The 25,080-nt window shown below is 40.8% G+C and overlaps 1 protein-coding gene across 1 annotated transcript in view; it reads left to right on the top strand.

Annotated features, from left to right (window-relative positions):
• LOC126278621 (cohesin subunit SA-2-like) overlaps nt 1–25,080 on the top strand; it is a 379,668-nt gene that overhangs the window by 218,845 nt on the left and 135,743 nt on the right. Inside the window, exons 12-13 of the mRNA XM_049978860.1 lie at nt 12,170–12,358; nt 17,487–17,634. Of these exons, the coding sequence (XP_049834817.1) occupies nt 12,170–12,358; nt 17,487–17,634 (337 nt within the window). The remainder of the gene's footprint in view (nt 1–12,169; nt 12,359–17,486; nt 17,635–25,080) is intronic.

Genomic DNA, 25,080 nt, shown 5'->3' on the forward strand with positions numbered 1-25,080 from the left:
CCAGAGCTCCAAGCGCTAATAGAAAGCACTGATGCTCAGAGTATTATAGGCACTGAAAGCTGGCTAAAGCTGGAGGTAAGTTCAGCTGAAATTTTTACAAAGAATCTAAAAGTGTTCTAAAAGGATAGGCTAAACACAGCTGGGGGTGGCACGTTTGTTGCTGTTAGACGTTGTTTATCTTGTCGCGAAATTGAAATAGATAGTTCCTGTGCGTTAGTATGGCCAGAGGTCATTGTTGGCAACCAGAATAAAATAATAATTGTATCCTTTTACCGACCTCCCAATTCAGATGATACCATTGCTGAAGGGTTCAAAGAAAACTTGAGATTTATTTCAAACACTGTCCCGACTCATACAATTATATTTGATGATGACTTTAATTTAACCCTCAATATGAAGGTGAAAATGCATTTAATTCCGGAGGTACGCATAGAACATCATCCGAAATTGTGCTAAACCCATTCTTGGAAAACTACTTTGAGCAGTTAGTTCATGAGCCCACACAAACAGTAAAGTTATGAAAACACACTTGACCTCTTAATAACAATTAATCCTGAGTTAATAACAAGCATCAAAACAGATAGAGGGATTAGTGAACACAGCCTCCTCTTTACCCTTACCAAGTCATCACTCCCATCATGCACTGGCACTGCTGCTCACATTGTGGTGCCCCATTGCATGAGACTGCAGTCTCGTGTGTGTGTGTGGGGGGGGGGGGGGGGGGGTGGTCCTTTGTTGTTCATGTCTGCAACTCAGCACCTCCGCTGTAAGACAAGTCAATTTTGTTGTTATCTATACATAGAAGTGCGTGCTTCTGAATTAATGCTGAAAAATAGTTCACTTCTAATCCTAATTGTATACTGACTCTCACTGGGTAATATTGAACTGTTTATGAGGAAATAGGATTTATTACTATGCTGTTTGCGAGGACAAATGACATGGAATCCTTATTTGGATGCTACAGTTTTGATCTTAGTAATTAACTTTCCACCGTGGCTAGATCAAGGCAGTAGGACCAATTGAAATAGTGTTTTAGGACCAATTTAGATAACGTTTTCTGTTAGGAAAATAAGATAGTGCATTACAGTATTGATACTCTTCAGTAGAAATCAGTTGGAATTATTGATGATTCCAGAACAAATTTTTTTAAGAGCAGTTTACAAGGGACGATCTGGGATGAAACTTAAAATCAACCAAATGCTGACATAAAATGTAACCCATTCCATGATAAATTTATGCCATTATTTGAACAAATCGACATCCTTTATATATGCTAATAGAATCAGCTCAATCAGTCTTAGTGGTGCCTTAGCCAACTCAAAAATGGTGATCAATAGGCCAACGAGGAATTGAAAAATCAATTTCAGGAAATCCCTTGTAGATAGAGATTTGTTTTGCCAGCGAAATGGTAATCATTGTCTATCAAATAATGAGACAGCTAAGATAATTTTTGGATGTTTTTTAAACTCATTTCTGCAAATATTTAATGATAGTGTTCCCATTGGAAAATGTAAAGCAACAGACAGAAGATGTAAAAAGAAGGTGTCAAAAAAGAAAAATTCTAATGCTATCCTATATGAAAGATCATTTAATGATGCTGTTAGACATGCACAATAATACCAACTCTGAAAATGTGAAATCCTTAGATGTAGGATGGGGAAACAATTATAAAAAGCATTCATTGAAGCAAAATGTCACACAATACCCAGTGCATTGAGAGTTCTATTAATAAGTCCAGAGCTTCTTGGACTGTCATTAATAGTGTGGCCAAAAATCACCTAAGGTCAAAATCAAAATCTCTCCACAAGAGATAAATGATTATTTTATTAAATCTGTGGAACAAGTAAGCAATAGCTTCAGTAAGCCCAATAAAAATAACTCAGAACTCCTAGAAAAAAAATTGTTGTGGAACACCCAACAGTAATATTCTCATCTTCTCTATCATTATGGTAGTACTGAATTAAAAATAATAAGGAACTTCAGGTCATCAGATAGTATTGATATTTATGACATGTCTTACAATTGCTAAAAAATAATCATTGACTTTATTGTTCATTCATTGACTTAACACAAAAATAAATGTATGTATATCAGAGCAATACTATCCAGAGAAGCTGAAATTATTCAGGGTGGTTCCTGTCTATAAAAAGGGAGACATAGAGAACCCTACAAGCTTCAGACCATCATCAATAGTTCCAGTCCTGGTCAAAATAATAGATTACATCATTTACCATCAATTGCCTGGTAATTTGAAAAAAAAACTTGGATTATTTAATATAGCAAAATATTGATTTAGAAAAAAAAATTGTCAACAGTTGATGCAGTAGACTTTGTACAGTTGATGCAGTAGACTCTGTAATCAAATATGTTCAAGGTGTTTGAGGAGCAGGGCTTTACTCAGACCACTTGCTGTGACCAGCATTTGATTGTGCAGCAGATGATGTTCTTCTACACCCTACATTTCTATGGTATCAGGGGTAACAGTCGAAAGCTATTAGCGTCTTATATACAAAACTGTATGTAAATTGTGTATATTGGCACAGAAAAGTCTACCAAGAAACAATCTAAAGTTGGAGTTCTGCGGGGATCTCTGTTGGGACTGTTTTTGCTTTCAGTAATGATGAATGACCTACCCTCCTTTATAAGCCCCAGTACGGTGTTGTCATATCGGCCCCTTATCAGTTAGATGGCCCGCACAACAGACAAGCAAGGTGGGCAGCTGACCTTCCTTAAAGAGCTCAGGTCAAAACATCACCAGTGGATGTAAACATCAACAGATTTTCCACATAAACATGGCACTACTTCTTGAAAAACTATGTGACAAAGATCCACCAATTGGAACTAATGTGACTATGTGTAGTACTCTGCCAAATCGGTGTTACAATCAAGCCAGCAGAGTCAGACTGGCAATGTGTACCTACAGATTGCACAGCTCTGGTCAATACCTACACCGGCCCTAGCCTAGTAGACACATGCCATAGCCTTCAGTAGAAAGTTGTATTTTGTTGGGTGTAATGCCACTTTGTAATTGTGTACAGTAATATCATGGTTATTAGTTCTTTACATTGTCTTGTGCTCTTACCTGGCTTTTGCCACCACAAGAATTGTCGTGCTTCTAAATCATAACTACGGTATAGGGTCGCGCAGAAGTTGAATGCCCATTGGAACAAACGGAGTTCGATGGCCAGTAGAGGGCAACGTCACGACAGCACTGCACTCACCCAATGAGTGCACCACTATCTCACCATGTGTCCTAGGTGGCCAGCATAAATACCGACGCATCTTGACAACTCAGTCAATCCTGTACTTTGTCCGATAACATTCGCTTTCATCTCCACCACACTATTGACTGAAAATGCAAAATCCTTTTATGGAGGATGGGGAAACAATTATAAAAAGCAATCATTGAAGCAAAAATGCCCAGTGCATTGAGAATTCTAATAATAAGTGCAGAGCTTCTTGGACTCTCATAAACAGTGTTGCCAAAAATCACATAAGGTCAAAATCAATATCTCTCCACAAGGAATAAATGATTACTTTCTGTGGAACAAATAAGCAATAGCATCAGTAAGCCCAATAAAAGTAAATCAGAACTCTCAGAAAAAAATTGTCGTGGAACACCCATTCTCATCTTCTCTAAGGTTATGGCTAGTACTGAATTAAAAATAGTAAGAAACTTCAGGTCATCAGATAGCATTGATATTTATGACATGTCTTGCAACTCACTAAAGAAAATCGTTGACTTTATTGTTTGTCCATTGACTTAATACAAAAATAAATGTATGTATATCAGAGCAATACTTTCCAGAGAAGCTGAAATTATTCAGGGTGGTTCCTGTCTATAAAAAGGGTTACAAAGGCAACCCTATAAGCTGCAGACTCACCAACGACTTCCCTTTGATTTTGGTTTTTCTCTCTGGTCTTGTATTGGATTGTGGTTGTACTGAACTGTTGAGAGCATTGTGTGAAAGGTCCATCGCACTTTGCTATATCCTATATTGCCTTGCTCTTGTTGTGTCGAATCTGATGTTCATCTGTCCTGATGCTCGACTCTGGTGTGGGTTTGAGTCCCAACCCCAGGCGGTCTTCCCGCCTTGCGTCATCATCGTTTCTTGCCTTTTCACTGACTTGTGCACCAGTATCCTGCAACTTGTAGATATAGCTATTGGCGACAAGGAAAATGGAAGTTATTTCATACCATGGAAGCTGGATTGGTTAGAGTGCTCAAGCAACAGCAACAGCTGATGCACCAGCAGCAGATAGAGATGGACTTCTTGCAAAAGGTGCTTCAGTTCTTTGCGGGCAAGCTTCATGTGCAAGACGTTGCTGCGCCCCAAGAACTGGCATGTCCTGCACTCAACACCGCATTCTTTTTCTCGATCGTATCCTTCTTTCAGTGGCACTGTCGATAACTGGGACACGTACTTGCATCGAATGAAGCAACATTTTGTGGTGTTTCATGTCGCAGATGATTCATTGCAGCTGTTGCTCTTTGTGTTGTGGTTATCGCTAGACACTCCGAAAATTTGCGCCTCTTTCTAGCCTCATTGTCCTCTGTTTCAGAACACCTGCATTCTGCTGACTAATTATTATTGCCAGTGATACATGTGGTTGCCTCCAGGCTAGAATTTCCTCAATACCATAAACAACTGGGACAGTCACACAGCTTGGGAGTCACTGACTTACATGGAAATAGCCGAAAATGTGATTTTAGTTGCACTAGTGAAGGTGTAAGGCTTCCTACATTCATTCCTTGATTCATGATGTGGTGGTTGAACTTATGTCTGATCCGGAGGTTTGTACGGCAGCATTGAAACTGGATAACCTGTTATCAAAGGACATCTTGTGCATCGCTCATTTGTTCAGAATTGCACAGGCAGCTAATAAATGACTCATGGCAAGGCTGCAAGTGGCAGTAGTTCATGCGCCATCATATGTGCCGTCCCAGTGCCATCATTGTAGGATGACTGCCAGGTTGCAGCAAAATTGTGATTTATCTTCGTCTGGTGTCTATATGACATCTGAGTCTCCAGTTGCCCCTCAACGATGGCTACAGGGGCTGCTCCCTTCATGCCCGCAGTGGTTTTCCACTCACTTCCGAGCAGGTTGCCCAGATCGCTGGGGTTCCTTTGCACACTGTGGCAAGGAGAGGCACCTCTGCTCAATATGTTGCTTTCTCATGACCCGGCCCAACCCAGTTCTGCAACAACACCAGCACATGTTACACAGACTGCAGACAGTAGTCCCTGAGAGCAATCCATTCACACACAAACTGTTTCTCACACTTTGCATTTCTCACCAGAACATCTGTTTTCAGAGGAACACTGGAGCCATCATTTCCGTGATCAATCAGGTGACTTAAGTCAACTGGGTTACCTAAATTGTCACCACCTTCACACAGTTTGGTGACTTAATGGTTACAGGGCAATTCCTCTTTGTGGACAGTTCTTGATTGCAGCGACTTACAAATATGTTACCCAGCTTTTGATGCTCTTTGTCATTGACGATCTGTGAGCTACCAACATTTTTGGTCTCGATCCATTCACGGGGTTTGGATTTTCATCGAAAATGAAGTCAGGTGGTTTCCACTGCAACCACTTTCCAGGAACTGGAAGACCTCTGCATGGGGTTTTTGTCTCTCTTTCAACCAGATTTGCAGTGTGTTTCAGGGTTTCAGGCACACATCATCCTTTGTCCAGATGCCACAGCTGGTTTTTACCGTCCCAGGTTGATTGTGGTGGTCTTGTGCCTAACTGTGAAGTAGGAACTCGATCAGCTGCAGGCAGCTGGGGTTGCTGAACCTGCAAATCTAGCGCATGGGCCACGCCTATAGTCATCATCCAGAAACTGAATTGGTCTCTTCACTTTTGTGGGGATTTCAAGGCAAGCATCAATGCTCATGGTCAAGCGTATTGCCGGTGCAACATGCCAAGACTCCAGCCTGCAACAGTTCCTACACTATGTAATCCCATTATCTCACTCATCATTTAACGACAGAGCTCCATCCTTGTAGACAACATTCTCATCCCCTCTTGGTTGTGGATATCATCCGGGATGGATGAATGTTGAGTAGTTATTCTGGCAGAATTGCATTGTTGAATATTGATTTTGCTACATCGCGATCATTGGGGCATGTTGCACATGAAGACGCTGGCATGCCGCCATGTGTACTGGCCTGGGGTCAATGGGAACACTGAAAAGATGGTCCATAGATGTGCAGCACATGCCCGCCACCAGGCGGCGCCCCCTTAATTCTTTGCCCCCTGGCCTACTCCTCACCTCCCATGGGACCGCATACATCTCGATTTTGCAGGCCCATTCTTAGGTTCTATGTGGTTGCTCATTGCAGATGCTTATTCGAAGTACCGCTGTGTTGTCCACATGGCATCCACCATGATCGAGGCCACCCTTACTTTCCTAGCCCAAGTTTTGGCCATCGCAGGGTTGCCTCACACATTGATCTCTGATAATGGCTTACAATTCAAAGCCTCTGCCTTTGAGGACTTCTGTGCTGCAAAGCATTAAATACATTTGTAGCTCTCCTTTCAACCATTCCTCCATTGGTGGAACTGAACATCTGGCCCGGACATTTAAGAAACAGATGAAGAAGGCTGCCACTATTGCAGCCCTTGTTTTGTTTTGAGCACCTCTGGCCTGGTGGTGTGGGTACAATCCTACGGGAATGCTGCGGTTTGGACACCAGCAACTCCCATGGGCAACGAGTTGCGTTGGTCCAAACACAGAAAGGACACGAGTGCTGTTGCCATGACCAGCTTAAGCCTCAGACCCAAGTATCCTCTCCTCTTCCTCTTCCATCACCTTCTGGTGCCAGTGTGCCACAACCTACTGCGATATAATGTTTCACCCCAGCCCTCTCCTGTGGCCCCCTGTGGATCAGTGGTTCCCCCTGGAATGCCCATCTCCAACAATGTTCTGATGGTCACTACCTACTGCACTTTCTGTATACGGCCTACAGTAGGTCCAACAGCACCTTTGCCCTTATCTTCGTTTCACCTTCTGTGCCACCGTCCAGGGCATTTCTGTCCATATGCACCAGTTTCGGAGTGGAGGGATCTGGTATCCGGCCACACAGAGGTTGAATACCTGCTGGAACAAATGGATCGCGATGGCCAATAGAGTGCAGTGTCGCCACAGCACTGCTGTTGCGTAGTGTCTCCTCTTCGTTTACAGCTCTCACGTTAAGTGAAAACAAAACAGATTTCTGTGGCCGAGAGCTATCAAGTGAATTAAACTGCATAATTACAGAAGGCTGAAATATGTTATTGGCTTCAGTTTTCTGATTTTATTTGATTTCCATGTTTTTGGCAGTTGCAGTCTTTTTGTCAGTTTGCTGAAGAAATTTGGCTTTTATTTATCTTTTCCGCAGAGGCAGTCAGTTTACTTGAAATGAAGTGTTTCCTTCCACAGTACTGGCTAGTTTCAACTGTTCACTGAATTTCAAGTATATGTTTTCATCTTCTGGATCTTGTGGCTTTATGCCATAATAAAGAATCAATGAAATAATACAGCACTGGTACCTCAAGTAAATTTGCACCCCAGAAACCACAATGAAAAGTTTAATATCATATTGGAGCCTACTTCATTACGAATATAGACATAGGAATGTGCACTTTTAGCCAATTTATGCATTTTAGTGTGGTTTATGAAATTTCAGTGCCTTTGGAGCATTCTAATGTCCTGTTTCTTTTATAAGTAGTGTAAGATGTCTTAATGCTATATATGTTTGAACATACGGGCTTCCTACATCATTGTAGTTGCATACAAGCAGTAACAACTGTTCTCTGGTTCTCTCTGGCAACTGGTAAAACGAACCTGTTTCTAACAGGTTGGGGGAAAGTGTTGCGAACGATGGTTTGAAAAGCATTACTTTCAAAGGTAAATTTCCTTTTACGCAAGGTGGATTATGTCAGGTGTGAGAATGTGTGATGAATTTCTTAAATCACAGAGCGTTTGACTCTCATTTGAAACTTATCAATTTAAGGATCAGCCACTTAGAAGAATTGACCAGACATTTATGTCAGTGTTTAAAATTTTCCTGGCATATTTGTGTGATGTATCTTAAAGTGTAACACATGTAAAAAAAAAAGGACCAGTATTATATGTGAAAGCTTTGCTTTCTCTGTAGCTACACTATGTATATTAATTTAAACCATTAGCTTTTCCTGTTTTTGTATTCACAGTACTTAACAGTGTTGTGGCTATTGGCTAACTGCATCACGTGTCTTATTCTCTGAATGTCTACTGGCGAGATCATATGACATGAGCTATGATTGGCTTACAAAAGCACATTGTGGTCTCAATTTCGATGCTTCGGAAAGTAGCATGCTGTGTTCGATGGAATTCGAATTTATACTTTCATAATACAAAAACATGATGTGCATCAAAGATCGTTCCAAACTACTTTAAGGGGGGGGGGGGGGGGGGATGTGTTGGGTAGTTCTACTCTGGCATATAAAACCTTCACCATTCAAAGCATTGATAAGTTCTACAGTTGTGAGGAAAGTCTACTGCCACTTAACCTGGAAAAAGTGTATTTTTACTTGGGAATAAGTATTTTTAATCAGGAGTTCAGGAAAATTTTTTTCCTTGTCCGCGTATACACCCTGTATTTGTAAATAGTCTCTGGAAAGTAGATGCCTATGGGCCACAGGAAAGCAAACCTGCTGGGTGAAGACCTCATACTGGCAGCATATGCAGTCGGCCTAGAGCCGATATGCAATACCCCCCACCCCCTTGAGAAGTTGGCAAAGCCAGCTTAACAAAGGCTGCAAATATGGTGTCACAGCTTCTCCAGACAACATGAGAAGTCCAACAAGATGGAGACTCCCAAGCAGCTGCCACCTGATCCTGAGACCCCATGGCCTGAGATTGTGAAGTGGCTGCTGGTGGCCACAGAGTGGCGACAGCTGTGGTGGTGCTGGATACACTGGGAGACTGGGCTTGACCAGTGTGACACTAGGAGTGTGGCAGTGTTGATGAGAGACACAGTGTTGGCTGGCAGTGACAACCTATGGAGTGGAGAGACTTGGTGTTGGTGCTGACAATCCTGTAGACAGTGGTTGCTGGCTGTGAGAGTGTAGAGGAGGGGGGCGGGGGGCACAGAAGTGTGGACAGAGCTGTGGGAAGAACATTGGGGCTTCAAAGGAGCTTGTGAAGAGGTCATGAATATAGGATGGAATCCAGTGGTTGGAGAGACCAGAGAGGCGGATAAGTCATCGCTGGAAATGAGATGCACCAAGGCACCAGACAGAGCTGGCTGAATTGGAGCGAGGGCACAGCAGAAGGAATGGGAAAAGGAGCATTGGAACAATGTGGGCCAAAGAATGGCCTGGGGTAGTGGAAAGGACTTCAGAACAGCGTATATTGGAGCACAGGAGGAAATAGGCAGTGGGAGACCAATGGGCGGCAGGAAGCTCGTCACCATGGTGTGCGTAGGAGAATGGAAAAAAACTGCCCAGAGAGTGGCCCAAGACACTGGAAGGGTCATCACCACGGGGTGCATAAAAGCATGGAAGGAAGCTGGCCAGAGGGTGGCCAGGATCAGCGGAAGGATCGTCTCTGCAGGGTGCATAAGAGCTCGAAAAGGATGTGCACTACAGAGAAGTACGTATGTTACACGGAAGCAGAGAAGGATGTCCTATAGAGAAGGATGTTGATGATGACTGCATTGACTAGAAGTGCCAATGCACGTCATCAGGCTTGCCCATGGACGGGCAGCATCAGTTTCGCCTGTAATTGAGCAGCAGGATGACACTGGAACTGCAGACTGCATGCTCAGCAACAGTGGAAGTGTACTGTTACCCTGGGAAGGGAGGCCAGTTATTGTTGCACCACCAAGGTGATGACGCAGAAAAGCGTTGGACATAGCTGGGAAAGGGCAGCTACTGGGAGCAGTCAAGTCATGATACTGTGTGCAAAGAGTCAGCCGTGGCATCTACGTTGTAGACACAGTATCTTGCATGGCAGAAGGCAATGTAAACAGGGACGTGAGTGCTGGAAGATGTGGAGCCCCATGCTCCAAGGGTGGGCAGCCATAGTTGCAGCCTTATGGCGAAGGCACAGGAGGACGTAAGGAGTGTTGGGCCCTTGGCTTGAAGGGATCAGCGGGTGAGGAACAGTGCAATGAGAATGGTGAGGCACTGAAAGAGCTGGCTGAAGCATCCTGAGATGTGCCACTCTTGTGAGAAAGGTCAGCCATGGTTGCATCTTCATGGCAAAAGTGTGAAGTAGGATGGCAGCTTCGAGTGTGGTGGATGGGAGAGGGCAGAGTGGATGGGAAGGACAACGACAGCTGTTGACCCCTGGAGTGTGTGGACGTGAAAATCATCGCAAAGAGATGTCTACGCAGTGCCAACCTAAGGAGAAAAGCTGACCATGGCTGCAATAGACAGAGACACATCAGGCACAGCTGCAGGTTGGCAGTTAAAGTGCAGTGGATGAAATGAGGAAGTGGCACAAGAGCCTGCAAAGGCATTGGGGCTGTGATGAACCATCTCTTTTGACACAGTCTCACCACAGACGGGTGCACCAGTGACGAACTGTCTCACTTTATATTGTTTTGTCATTGGCAGTGACCATACACTTGTTATTTAAGCCCAGAGAAGTGCAAAAAATGTACACACTGCATGTAGAGCAACTGTTGGCGCTGATGTCAGAGAGTTCTGATTGGTGAGCTGCTCATGTAGTCAGCTGCTGGCCTGGAACTGAGTGGGGATTTGAATGCTGCTGTTGGAGGCTGTGCTCGGCCTGAAGTATCCAGCTGGTGGAAATCAGTGACACATGATCTGTGGATGGAATTGTTTCCTCAGGAATAACACTACTGGTTTCCTGATGCACACACTGCTTGGAAGGGTGATTTGTGCCCTCTGGCAGTGCCTGTAATAGACATTGTATCAGCACACTGTTTGTATACAGTATTGCATCCATAACATGCAATGCTCTTTTGATATTAGTAAATAGTCTCCAGAGATGAGAATCCTGTCGTCCACAGGTAGGTATACCCCAAAAGCGAAGACATCATACAGGCAGCATATGTGATGGGCCTATGGCCAATATACTATGGCATTTAAGCTATTATACAGAATTTCTGGAGACTAAAAGTTCACTTTAAAATTGTTGTTCCTTCCTTTACTCTTTAAATATGTTTTACTAAGATAATACCCTCTCGACCAATATCGTTGATTGTTGTTATGTTCCTATTATATCCTGTGATGCCAATAAACTCTCTCCCACGTCCAGGACCCATGCTGCCACTACAAAACACTCACACTTGAGGGAAAGGTGATGTGAGAGTTCACACATTTGCTCTGTCAGGTATTTCAGTGTTATCAGCAACACCAGGTATGCCCTCATTCAAAATAATATGGAAATAATAGTAGGGTGTGGGTACCTTCAACCAACACAGGTGCTTCCAAATTCTGGACATGATGGCACACTCTCCAATTTATCCTTCCCTGTCTGTTGATATCCAACTTGGATTGTTCCCTGTCCCATTTCTGTTGCATAATAGCCTTATCTTTCTCGTGAAGAAGGGCATTTAAGAATAATGGAAGCTTGAATTTTAAGTTGCCTTTAAAAATTTGTTGCATTTTAGTTTTGTTACAATTGTTTCTATTTTTGCAGCTGGAAAACAAACCCTGTTCTGTCTGTAATATTGTGAAAATTTAAATTTTGAAATTCAGTTTTAATAAGAAAACAAGGTTTCATATGAAGGTACTGAATAATAGATCCAGGGATTTTTCCTTAATGGGAGTAATGGAACAGGGCGCACTCAGCCTCATGAGGCCAGTTGAGGAACTTCTTGACTGAGAAATAGAGGTTGCAAGGTCAAGAAAGCCCACAACAACTGGGAGATTGGCATGCCGACCTTGTGTCCTGCCACACCGGATCCAAATGACCCTCTTTGCACAGGACGATACTTTGTCATTTGGAACTGATTGGCCTATCTGGGCCAGAACATGGAGCTTTTCTTTGCTTTTCTCACTTAAAAATGACGTTGCAAAAATCACACAGTGTTTACCTGACATTGGTATTACTATTTATTTCTTTCTTTTTTGTTTAAAATTGTATTGTTTCTCATATTTGTTGTATCTTTATTTTTTAGCTTGATTATTATGTTAGGAGATAATTTTATGTATCTGATTTGAAGGTGTTGGTTCTGCTTGCGAAGATATGCTTTTTCGAGTTGATGTGGCGGCTCAAGAAACTAAAGGATCAACATGAGGATACAGAAGAAAGTGTCAGATGTTTAGCAGAAGATGTACAAACATATTTTCAGGTTCTAAGAACTATTTTGACAACAGATAAAGTGGATGTTAAAGTATCGGTAAAAGATGAGGTGAGATATGAAGTACTTTACTGTTTGTTTCTTTAGATTTATCATGCAATGTGCAGAATCGTATAATGTGTTTTCCATGTTTTTTATTGGCAGTAGTGAGATGTGTGGAAGTCAGGAGTGGATGACCTATGCAGTGAGTGGTGGAACTGGATTGTCAGTGGTCAGGAACTCACTAGTTCACCACCCTAGTGGATGGGGTTGCAGTGGCGTGGCAGGTGGATTACTGGTGGTTGTCTCACATATCATCATGAAAAACACTTCGTTAAACATCCATTTTATTACTCAGCAATCTTTAACAGTTGTGATGGTGCTCATAGGGGCCAATGCCCCCAAGGTGTAAGGTGTACATGGCCAACAAGTTGGTGGGCAGCCTGTTGTCACTTGTGTGTTGCACACCTGGTGAAATGATTGTGCCAGTGACTTGACAAGGGTGCTGATGTGAGGTGCATGTGATGGCCTAGGTTTGCATTCACACAGAGCAGACGCAGCCATGCGACTTGGGTCGAGGCACACCAGAACACACAGAATCATGCCGCCAACCTTCGTGAAGGAGATAGCTCTCCGCAGCAATACCAACTCACACAAGTGGAGAGAGACAGCAATTGGGTTTGCCCACACAGGTGAAGGCGTATGAGCACCTGCGAGTCCCATGGCTGGAACCATAGCCCACCAGTTTAGGAGGCTGGCAGTGACTGGAAATAAGGCCTCTGGTGGCTCACATATTGGAAGGTGCTAAGTCAGCAGCATCACTTAATGCAGATAGTAGGCCTATGGCTAGTAGGGACCTAGCCTGTTAGTGGGGGCTTGTTGACTCGAGTCAACTTGAAGAACAGTGTAGATTTGTACTTGAAGCTGGTGTTTGCCAGGCTGCATGCATCTGTCTAAAAATGAGCAGTACTTATATCGTGTGGCTCATCACTTTTTGCCAAGGCATCAATTCCCACCATGTAATTGACAACAAAGCCATGGATGAGCTGTGTGGCAGTGAGTTTACTTGTACCATAGTGGCTCAGCCTTTCCACTGCATCAGTGATATTATGACTCTGATCTCCTTACTGGGCAGAATATGTAGTAATTGGTTTGATACCAAGGAGACTGATGTTATTGGATCAGCAGGTTGCTCCTGGTGTAAACACCTGGCCAGCCTGTATCTGACCTGCTTCCATGAGCCTCTTGCATTAAGTATAGTGGCATCTTTATTTTATATAACAAATAAAATATTTATGGTGCAACAGATAAGTCGGTAGTCAGAGAGAGGTAAATAAATAAGTAATTGATGGCCATACTGTCATAAGAGGTGCCAGAACTATTATTTTTAAATAGTATATATTGTAATAGTCTTAGTTGCAAATTATCACAAATGATAAGTAGTTTCAATGACTTTGGGTAGTTGTACAGTGGTGAGTTGTTAGGGAAAGTGAGAACATTCCCTATGCTCAATCAGCAACCTCTGCCAGCTCAGTTCCATTTGTTAATTTATGATGGTTTGCACTGGTACTACCAAGTGGCCTGTCCACAAAACCCAAAGCAATGAGTCCAGTATTAATCTGTCAGATGCAAGGCTTCTTAAATGGCAGAGGTATTATGGAAGGATTTTGCCCTCATCTCTTCATGATACAGTAACTGTATAATTTGTTGTTCCGTTTATCTATAAATATGTCGTATCAATTCTAATTTCAGATATTCGTAAGTCAGAAGTTGGTGGAGCAACAATATCACCTTTGGCTGTAAATGCGAAGTTTGGTCAGGTTGGCTGACCATGTAGGTGAACAATGTTATTCCACTGTAGAAAAAATTTGCTTCCACTTGTGGGAACCAGGTGCTTGGGTTTATGGTTCAAATGGTTCAAATGGCTCTGAGTACCATGGGACTTAACATCTATGGTCATCAGTCCCCTAGAACTTAGAACTACTTAAACCTAACTAACCTAAGGACATCACATAACACCCAGCCATCATGAGGCAGAGAAAATCCCTGACCCCGCCGGGAATCGAACCCGGGCGTGGGAAGCGAGAACGCTACCACACGACCATGAGAGCTTGGGTTCTGGGACCAAAACAGCATTAAACAGATGGCATTCGTGAGATCAAACCTGTATCTGATCCTCTGCAAGGATGAAATTTCTACCGCGGCAGCTTGTATCTCACTGTTTCCTCTTTCCTGCTGTCTTGTAATTGTCTGTAAATTCTTGCCACCCAAGGGTCCACTTCATGTCCATACAGTTTCTACCATGTTCGTAAAACCGGGATCACCATTGTAATTTATATTTATCTACTGCAGATAGTGCACGTGAAAAACGCCTTGCAGGATATTAATTTGCTTTATTAATTTTAATGTTTATGTTCACAACTTAGGTTAAAAACACATATTGCAGGCACAGATTTCATTCAGGAAAAAGAAAAATGGAAACTAATAGTATACAATCAGAGATCTCAGAAACACAACTGTGCTTCAATGCATTGGAACCTCCCTGCTTTCAGCACTGCCACATTGATTCACCAACTTACACAACAGTCTGAAGAAGACAGTAAGTGATCAAAACTAGTTATCATTTGTGACAATTTGCAGCTGAGATCTTTACAGTAAGTAGTTTTAAAACATAAATATTGCCAGTGATTTTGTATCATTAGTTGTAAAGTATGTAGTCACAAATAATTTAGGACAAAACACAATAGAAAAAAATGTTATGCACTTTTCTCCAAGCAAACAAGTAGATTCGGGAAACAGCCGTAAGTGGACATACTGATGTTCCAAGATTGGGTCAGGGTGAGTTGATAGTGAGTTTGACAGACAGAGAGGGACTAAGAAAATAATTTTGTAGATTTAACTGTTCTCCTAATGTTTATTTCACTGTTATATCTGCCCAAGAGTAAACACTTCTCGAGGTAATCCCACTTTGCACTACATACACAACTTCTAAGACATTTAGAATATTACGATTGGCCTGGGGGAGAAATGTGTACCTCTGTTAATAGAAACAAGGGAATAACACCATACTTTGCCATGGGTATGTGGCACCCCTGGTTTATAAGATTGGAATTACAGGTTTCTTGGTACTGTATTCACTGTCTTTCTTGTATATTGCCCTGAGAGTAATGATGATTCTGCTTCAGATTCTATCAATACAATTAAACCAAAGAAACAGAGGGGCACAGGAACTGATGATAGAAAGCTCTTATGATGGATCCAAGTCCCACCATCTGGGGGCATATTGCCTTTATAAACCAATAAGCCATGGCTGGGACCACCTCACCCAAAATTCTTCGTGTCCTTTCCATGATACACTTCTGGAACATGGCTGCTGTCTACTGGATATCTACTTTGGATTGCCCTATGGACTGATAACAGCTGTGCTGCCAACAACTTTTTGAGGACATAGCAGACTTTCTGGTAGTATTTTCCCACAGTCTAGTTTGCTAGCTTATGCTGACTCAGCACACACACACACACACACACACACACACACACACATTTCTTCTAAACTTTATGAATCCTTGCACAGAATATGCTATAGGGATGAATGGATGTCTTCAAAAGCTTATTGCAACCAGTTTTTTGCATCCTGTTATTCTGTTAAATGTCACATATATTTACATATTTTCTGAACAACTGTACTTAGTGCTGGAAAATTTTGGCATGTGAATTATAAATTCGCTGTGCTAGGCAGGTAAGTCACTGGACAGTATTGTTGGCATTATGACAAAACACTTCCAGCATACACAGGTTTGTGACACCAATCAATGGTCGTGCACATGGAGTAGCTAACACACTGTGACCAAGGGTGGAGTAATATTCTGTAAATCGGGCACTTGGTTCTGCCAAGAAACTCAAATATTGCAAATTAAGTCTTTCCTAGCAGCCCCTGCTCGGAGTTGAGCAAGCTAGGAAAAGATAACAGGACAAGTAATAGGAAGCAAACTCACTCATCCTCCTCCAGTAGGATTATGTGAGAAGCTTAGCAATAAGGATATAAATAATCGAGTTGGGGCTCAAAGCATTCAGCCATGCCACCATTCTGTCTGCATCCTGAACCAGAGAGAATGACAGCTATTGAGTTCCACAGAAACCATGAACTACGCTTAGTGATGATGATCAGCTGACCCCCTGCTGCTGATTAACTCATCAAGATTTGGCATGAGGTGCACCATACCTGTGGCATGGCTGGTGCAGGACTTGGAGATGTTTCATTGATGCCGGGAGCTGGGCCCAGCCAATCTCCACCCTCTGAGTGACCTCAGCCGATGGACTACAAGCTTTCTATGATCTGGCTGGCAAAGTCGCGGCCACCTAGACATCATCGGCCACAGTCCTGTCTGCCTCTGGAGACGGAGGAGGAGATTAGCGTTTAATGTCCCGTCTACAATGAGGTCATTAGAGACGGAGCACAAGCTCGGGTGTGGGAAGGATGGAGAAGGAAATTGGCCATGCCCTTTCAAAGGAACCATTCCTGTCTGCCTCTGGGGAGTGACTAGTGTATTGCTGCTTGGCATCAGGACGTTCAGCATCGGCTATCGCACCCCAATGCACGTTGTGGGGACAATGAGTACACACAATTGTGCTTAGCTGACATGAGTCCTTCACCATTCCTCTCGCCCATCCTGAAACATAGCAACATGAAATAGGCTGGGTCATTACAGTAGTTTTGTGTGTTTCTGGTGATTAATACCATAATGTATATAGGCGGAAGGAAAATTAAGTCTAAAGTGAGAATATTGTTTTTCTTAAAGCTTTGTAAATTGTTAAGTTTTTAGCCAAATAACTAGTGAACTGTTACAGACATATTAGATATGAAACTTCCTGGCAGGTTAAAACTGTGTGGCAGACCAAGACTCGGTCCAGCACATAGTTTTAATCTGCCAGGAAGTTTCATATCAGCACACACTCTGCTGCAGAGTGAAAATTTCGTTCTGATAATAGATATTATTTTCAATAGTATTTCTTCCAGTTATGTATTGTTTATGTCATTTATCAAAAAACAGTATTTTAACATTATAAATAACAAGAATATGAGACATTATGTGAATTTGCACTGTTCAAATTATTGTTGCTTCATTTTTTGGTCATTTGCATTTGTTTGTCGACACAATTTTATTTTGTTTGTTGCATTTTTCATCTTTCTTCCTTGCAGATTTTTTTAATTCTGTGTGATTTCCTACATGCATTTGGGGAAAAAGCTACAAGGGCTCATGGATTTGCTGTACTTACTTGTGCACCTGACAGTCAACTCCAGTCTGACATCAACCGTCTTATTCAGGAGAGATTGTTGGCAGACGAGGGTATGCATACATGTTCTCTTGCTTTATTTTTAACTTTTATCTGGACTGTGCTGTTAGTGATGTATGGAAGTTGGCATTTTATGTTGAAAGGCTGCAGTGAAAGATGTTGTCTCGATTATATTCAAGTTGGATCAGTAGCACTACAATTATTCTGCCATTACATGTATACGCACTATCTCTGGTAGCTTAAGCAAACATGTCTGACTTGTCCTTGATGTCATAATGATGTACGTTGGCCTATAATAGGCAGACTACAAGTTATGAAAATACAAATGGTCATTTACTACTCATGCTTATGATGCTGAAGTCATTAAAAACTCAGTTTGTAGTGCATTTAGAATGGTAGCATAAGTACTTTTTAGAACTTGTTATAATACTGAGTAAAATCAGAAATTTTAGAAAGAAGCGTCAAATACTTCCCTTTTCTTTTATTTGTATTATGAGAAATTAAATCTCTGTGAGACAGTATGAAGTGAATATAAATGTCTGTTGACTTGTTATGGCAACAGCAGCAGACAGCTAGAAAATCTCTCGTATGAGATGTAATTGCTACCCTCAATTCTTAATATTGTCTCTATTGCTGGTTGGATTATTTGAAGTGGACCAATTTCAGGAATCGTCTCCATCTAACAATCTCCAGTGTTAATGTAATTTTGTACAAATGTACCCCATTGAATAGAATTTAATTGTACAAAATTTAAGCTCCAGATACGAAAAAATTTAAGGTTTTAGAAGTCTTTCAAAATTTCGTGAGAGTTCTGTTGCAATTTTGACCAAATGAGAGACTATTTAATGTTGCAACTAATAGTGATGTAAGTGCCACTCTTGTATTAGATGCACAAGATTTTGTGCTCTTCTCAGTCTTAAAATTTCAAGACAAAGTTATTCATTGTTTTCGTGATAAATGAGATCAAACCTGGGGAAAAGTCAATCACAACAAATTTTCAGCCTTTCTTCTTCTCTTTTTTCCCCCTTTGTGCTTAAATGATTTCTGAATGAGCAAAGTACACTACACTGAGACCACATTACAATTGCTGCAGAGAAGTTACTTGTTATTGATTCTACTGAATTACAGCAGTCATTTATGGGTATTCTAGTCATAATTAAAATTTAGACATGCTATCAGAATTTTTTATCAAGTGTGTCCTTACTCTAATGTCATATTGCCAAATATTGTCATTTCCTACATTCTTTATTTTTGTTTCATTAGAAAGAGGTGATTTTATGCCAAAAAAGGTTTTGTTTATGTTTGTGTGGAAATGACAAAGTGCGGATGCGCCAAGTACTTGAAAGTACATTTGTAATTAGATGAGTGTTAGCCTGTTCTTCTTTTTGAATTATAATTGAGTAATTAATCACTTTCAAGTCCAAAGAAACACTGAGCAATTTGTTGCCAAATTAGTTGCAAACCTGAAATAAAAATGCTTTTCCCAATAATATTCTTCTGGGTATGTGAGGATGTCACACCTAATAAACCTACCAATATTTCAATTATATTAAAGACAGATATCATCAGGGTGACTGCTTGTGGTTTGTGGGTGATATTTTATGTGTATTACTTGAAAACTGCAAGATATTTATGGTAGGCAAGGTTTTGTTGTAGCACAAGGGTGTCTTAATTTGAATAAATTTGTGTAGTGCAGGTGGTTTCAAATGTTTGATATTAATTACCACATTAAATAATTGATTTTTTAGATAATTGAGATAAACCGGTATCCCACTTTTAGCAATTGTAGCAAAGGACTCAAGTCACTAAACAAACTCCATACTCGTCAACAAAAACCGGCTGAAACTACTCTCTGGTTATGATCTTAAATATTCAACAATATGCTTCTGTCCTGAATCCTGAAGCCTTGCTACCATCTGAAATGTAGCAATGTGGAATAGCTCCACTTCCCACAATTATATATTAAAAACAAAGATTCCAAGACTTACCAAGCGGGAAAGCGCCGGTAGACAGGCACAATAAATAAATAAAAAATAAATAAAACGCACACACAGAATTTCTAGCTTTCGCAACCGACGGTTGCTTCTTCAGGAATGAGGGAAGGAGAGGGAAAGACGAAAGGATGTGGGTTTTAAGGGAGAGGGTAAGGAATCATTCCAATCCCGGGAGCGAAAAGACTTACCTTATGGGGAAAAAAGGAAAGGTGTACACTCGCACACACACACATATCCATCCGCACATACACAGACACAAGCAGACATATTTCTGAGCCATGTCTGCTTGTGTCTGTATATGTATGGATGGATGTGTGTGTGTGTGTGTGTGTGTGTGTGTGTGTGTGTGTGAGTGTGCGCGCGCGCGCGCTCGAGTATATACCTATCCTTTTTTCCCCCTAAGGTAAGTCTTTCCGCTCCCGGGATTGAAATGACTCCTTACCCTCTGCCCTTAAAACCCACATCCGTTCGTCTTTCCCTCTCCTTCCCTCTTTCCTGAAGAAGCAACCGTTGGTTGCGAAAGCTAGAAATTTTATGTGTGTGTTTGTGTGTTATTTTATTGTGCCTGTCTATCGGCGCTTTCCCACTTGGTAAGTCTTGGAATCTTTGTTTTTATATATATATATATATATATATATATATATATATATATATATATATATATATATATATATATATATGGTGTTTCAAAAATGACTGGTATATTTGAAACGGCATTACAAACTAAACGAGCAGCGAAAGAAATACACCGTTTGTTGCAATATGCTTGGGACAACAGTACATTTTCAGGCAGACAAACTTTCGAAATTACAGTAGTTACAATTGTCAACAACAGATGGCGCTGCGGTCTGGGAAACTCTATAGTACGATATTTTCCACATATCCACCATGCGTAGCAATAATATGGCATAGTCTCTGAATGAAATTACCCGAAACCTTTGACAACGTGTCTGGCGGAATGGCTTCACATGCAGATGAGATGTACTGCTTCAGCTGTTCAATTGTTTCTGGATTCTGGCGGTACACCTGGTCTTTCAAGTGTCCCCACAGAAACCACGAGGTGTTCGCAGTGTCGTCTAAGGCAGTTTGTACCGCCACAAATTCACGAAGAATGTCCAGATAGCGTGATGCAGTAATCGTTTCGGATCTGAAAAATGGGCCAATGATTCCTTTGGAAGAAATGGCGACTCAGACCAGTACTTTTTGAGGATGCAGGGACGATGGAACTGCAACATGGGGCTTTTTGGTTCCCCATATGCACCACTTCTGTTTATTGACAAAGCCGTCCAGGTAAAAATAAGCTTCGTCAGTAAACCAAATGCTGCCCACATGCATATCGCCGTCATCAATCCTGTGCACTATATCGTTAGCGAATGTCTCTCGTGCAGCAATGGTAGCGGCGCTGAGGGGTTGCCGCGATTGAATTTTGTATGGATAGAGGTGTCTGTGTATGTGCGGATGGATATGTGTGCGTGTGTGTGTGTGTGTGCAATTGTACACCTGTCCTTTTTTTTCCCCCCTAAGGGAAGTCTTTCCACTCCCGGGATTGGAATGACTCCTTACCCTCTCCCTTAAAACCCACATCCTTTCGTCTTTCCCTCTCCTTCCTGAAGAAGCAACCGTCGGTTGTGAAAGCTAGTAATTCTGTGTATGTGTTTGTGTGTTTTGTTCATTGTGCCTGTCTGCTGGCGCTTTCCCGCTTGGTAAGCCTTGGAATCTTTGTTTTTAATATATTTTTCCCATGTGGAAGTTTCTTTCTATTTTATTACATCATTATATATATATATATATATATATATATATATATATATATATATATATATATATATATATATATATAAAACAGAAAGAAACTTCCACATGGGAAAAATATATTAAAAACAAAGATTCCAAGACTTACCAAGCGGGAAAGCGCCGGCAGACAGGCACATGAACAAAACACACACACAGAATTACGAGCTTTCGCAACTGGCAGTTGCTTCGTCAGGAAAGAGGGAAGGAGAGGGAAAAATGAAAGGATGTGGGTTTTAAGGGCGAGGGTAAGGAGTCATTCCAATCCCGGGAGCGGAAAGACTTCCCTTAGGGGAAAAAAAGGACAGGTGTACACTCGCACACACACACACATATCCATCCGCACATGTATGTGCGGATGGATATGTGTGTGTGTGTGTGTGTGCGAGTGTACACCTGTCCTTTTTTTCCCCTAAGGGAAGTCTTTCCGCTCCCGGGATTGGAATGACTCCTTACCCTCTCCCTTAAAACCCACATCCTTTCATTTTTCCCTCTCCTTCCCTCTTTCCTGACGAAGCAACTGCCAGTTGCGAAAGCTCGTAATTCTGTGTGTGTGTTTTGTTCATGTGCCTGTCTGCCGGCGCTTTCCCGCTTGGTAAGTCTTGGAATCTTTGTTTTTAATATATATATATATATATATATATATATATATATATATATATATATATATTTGAATAGTTGAAATTGTTAAATTTTTATTCATGATTATCTTGCTAAACTTTGTTTGCAGTGTATAGTTTTCCAACCCTAATGGTAGCAGTATACATAGTTTCTGAGAATACATTTCCTTTGATGAAATGTTCTTAATTTTTGATTCACTAAAACCATCTGCTCTTCAGGATTCGACCCTGCTAATAATTATTTGTTTTGCACTGATTTGAAAGCCCTTATTCTCCACTTTCTGACAAACATCGTACTTTTCCAACAACATTTTATTTAAAAAGTTATTCCTGTTCAAATTTATTGTATTCTAATACGTTCGAATTTTAAAATAAGTACCTTTCAAATTACGTGCCTAAAGTGTGTATGTATTACCTTTTTTCTCGGCTTTTACATTGTTATTAAAGATATAAGTACTCAGTATTTTACCATTTTTTACTTCCTGCACTGTGTGCATCTTTATACAGGTGTCGTGCACAATGTCAAAGTCAATCATGGTTGAGCAATTACTAGGTATTAGTGTTCTGAATTATTCTTACACCATTCATCATCTACGTAACTCACTGATGCATTGTTAAATTTATCTAATTCGTTACAAGTAAAACTGATTATTGTGGCTGTGTTTAGCATCAATAAATGTGAATAACATGAAAAGTTCACATGACAGGGTTGTGTACAATTATTTAATAATTGCTTAAAACACCAAATAATCATCGGGAGTTCATGGATTAAAGGAAATCTACGAGGCTTAAGATGCATCCAAAACAGTTGGTAATGTTCAACATACTGTTTGCGTTCTTGCAAAAACGCGAGTACAGGAGCAGCAAAGTTACAAAATGTCAAAAATGTTGCCCAATTTGCTACAATGAGGCTTTTTCAAAAGCTTCAAATGCTGATGGTGATGAACAAATGAAAACTACAGATGAGTCAATTCATGTTTATCAAGATCTTATTAGAGTAGATGCACCAAATAGCTGCTTATAATAAGTAATCTTTATTTACAACAGACTGTTTCGGCATTTTTGCCACTTTCAAGTAGGTCTAGATTGAAGTGGCGTCCATATTATGTCGTTAGTGGACTGTCTTATAACTGTCACCGTTTTAATAATTTGGTAAATGATGCTTTGTATGAGTGGAACTGTCAAACTACTGTCACATCATAACTAACATTTTATTTTCACCATATTGACATCATTTACCATCTTATTAAAACAGTGACAGTTCTAAGACTATCCACTAACAGCAGAATATGGACGTCACATCAGTCTAGGCGCACTTGAAAATGGCGGTAATGCAAAACAATCTCTTGTAAATAAAGTTTACTTATAATAAGCAGCTATTTGGTGTATCTGCTGTAATAATCATGTCGTTATCAGACATATTTTATGCTGCTGGCCCTAAAGAAGAAAAATCGTTAAGTCTTATCCATTCTCTACGTCAGAAAATCTCAAAATAGCATTCACAAGACTGTCAGAAAGTACAAGACTTGCTGTCAAGTACAGAAGTAATCAAATTGCAGTTTCTGGTAAATTTAAGCCAGATCTACTTATACAGCAAAATTGCAATGATTGGCAGTAACTATGCTGTGTTGATTGTGGATGACGTACCTAGTGAACTGAAGCAAAAAATGAAAGTTTCGTCAGATACTAAGATTTGCAAATTTCAGCACTTGCTTCAAAACATGGGTTAATACCATGTACTTCTGAATTTCCAGTTTCAATCAGAATGGTGAAAACAAGCTCAAAGGGTTAATGCGTATGCCAAAACTTTATTTCTAGTGTCTGTGTTTACCATGTTGAGGTATAATTCATTTGTGTGTGGTACATTGTGAAGCATTTTTCCACAGGAAAGGCATCTTTATGTTTGCTACATTTAAAACATAATTGTCTGCCTTGTCTATGAGCATAACAAATCTTGCATATTCTAGAGTGTGCTGTTTTCTTCTTAGGCTTTGTTATTCACTGGAAAATGTCACAAACTTCTACCATAGAACCTTAGTGGTTTTTATGCTGTCCTTGATCCTGCCTTGCTGGTATAGTCAACAAGATCAAACTGAATCAGAACTCATGGACTCTTAGATGCTAGGTTCAGTGTATGGTAGATAGCAGTTGCATTCAACATTGCTATGTTCAGAATCTTCTGATACCCCTTGACATATCTTCTCATATGCCAGTTTTACACACCCCCAAGATACTTAGGAGGCATTGATCAAAAGATTAAGTTTGTTGTTGTTTTATCAGCCAGTTTTACACTGAAAGTATTATTGACTGAAGCAAATGTTAGTTCTCCCTTCCACTGAACTAGTTTTCTGTTGTGATGACCGTTACTTAAACTTTAGATTGGTTAAGGATCCATACCCAACACCAAATATTATGGATGCTAGACAACTTGGGTTAGCGTGATAGTTTTCCATAATAGACCTGGAGACTGGTTATTCTAAATGATTAAGATGTACATCTTGGGTCCATTGAGCCAGATGTCAGTGGGTAACCACTACATTTAGACTGTTATACACCATGGGACACTATAGTGGTAGACTGTCAGAGTGTAGCGCAGAATATCAGGGTTATACTAAATTGTGGAAATGGTCTCCAGTAGTCTTTTAAGTTGCAACCATTGTCCTTGCAGGACACATTCGATATTTTAAGGGTGCCCCAGATGCCTTTCCACAAGTACCATCTACATTAGTTGGAAGAAAGTGGGAGAAAGGATACAGAAACTCGCATGCAGGCTGCATCTAAGATTGCACATGCACTGAGGTCACACAAATAAGTAATTGGGCTGACGTGTGACTTGAGGATATTCGTTGTATGTGATTAATTATATAAGAGTTAAAGAATCCATCGTGAGTATTGTAGTAGGTTTTATTGTGTTTGTATAGTATTCTAATTGTTCTGTTTTTGTTAATATAGGGAGATGTATGTTTTCACTTCGAAATATTTTGTAGCAATAGGCATGGTATGGAATGTGTTGTGTAAGTAATATGAGATTATGTTAGTGTAACTGTATGAGTCTTTTTAAGAGAGAAGGGAGATTGATATGGATTCCTTTTAC

The sequence above is a fragment of the Schistocerca gregaria genome, chromosome 6 (genome assembly GCF_023897955.1).
Source record: "Schistocerca gregaria isolate iqSchGreg1 chromosome 6, iqSchGreg1.2, whole genome shotgun sequence".
NCBI classification, from domain to species: domain Eukaryota; kingdom Metazoa; phylum Arthropoda; class Insecta; order Orthoptera; family Acrididae; genus Schistocerca; species Schistocerca gregaria.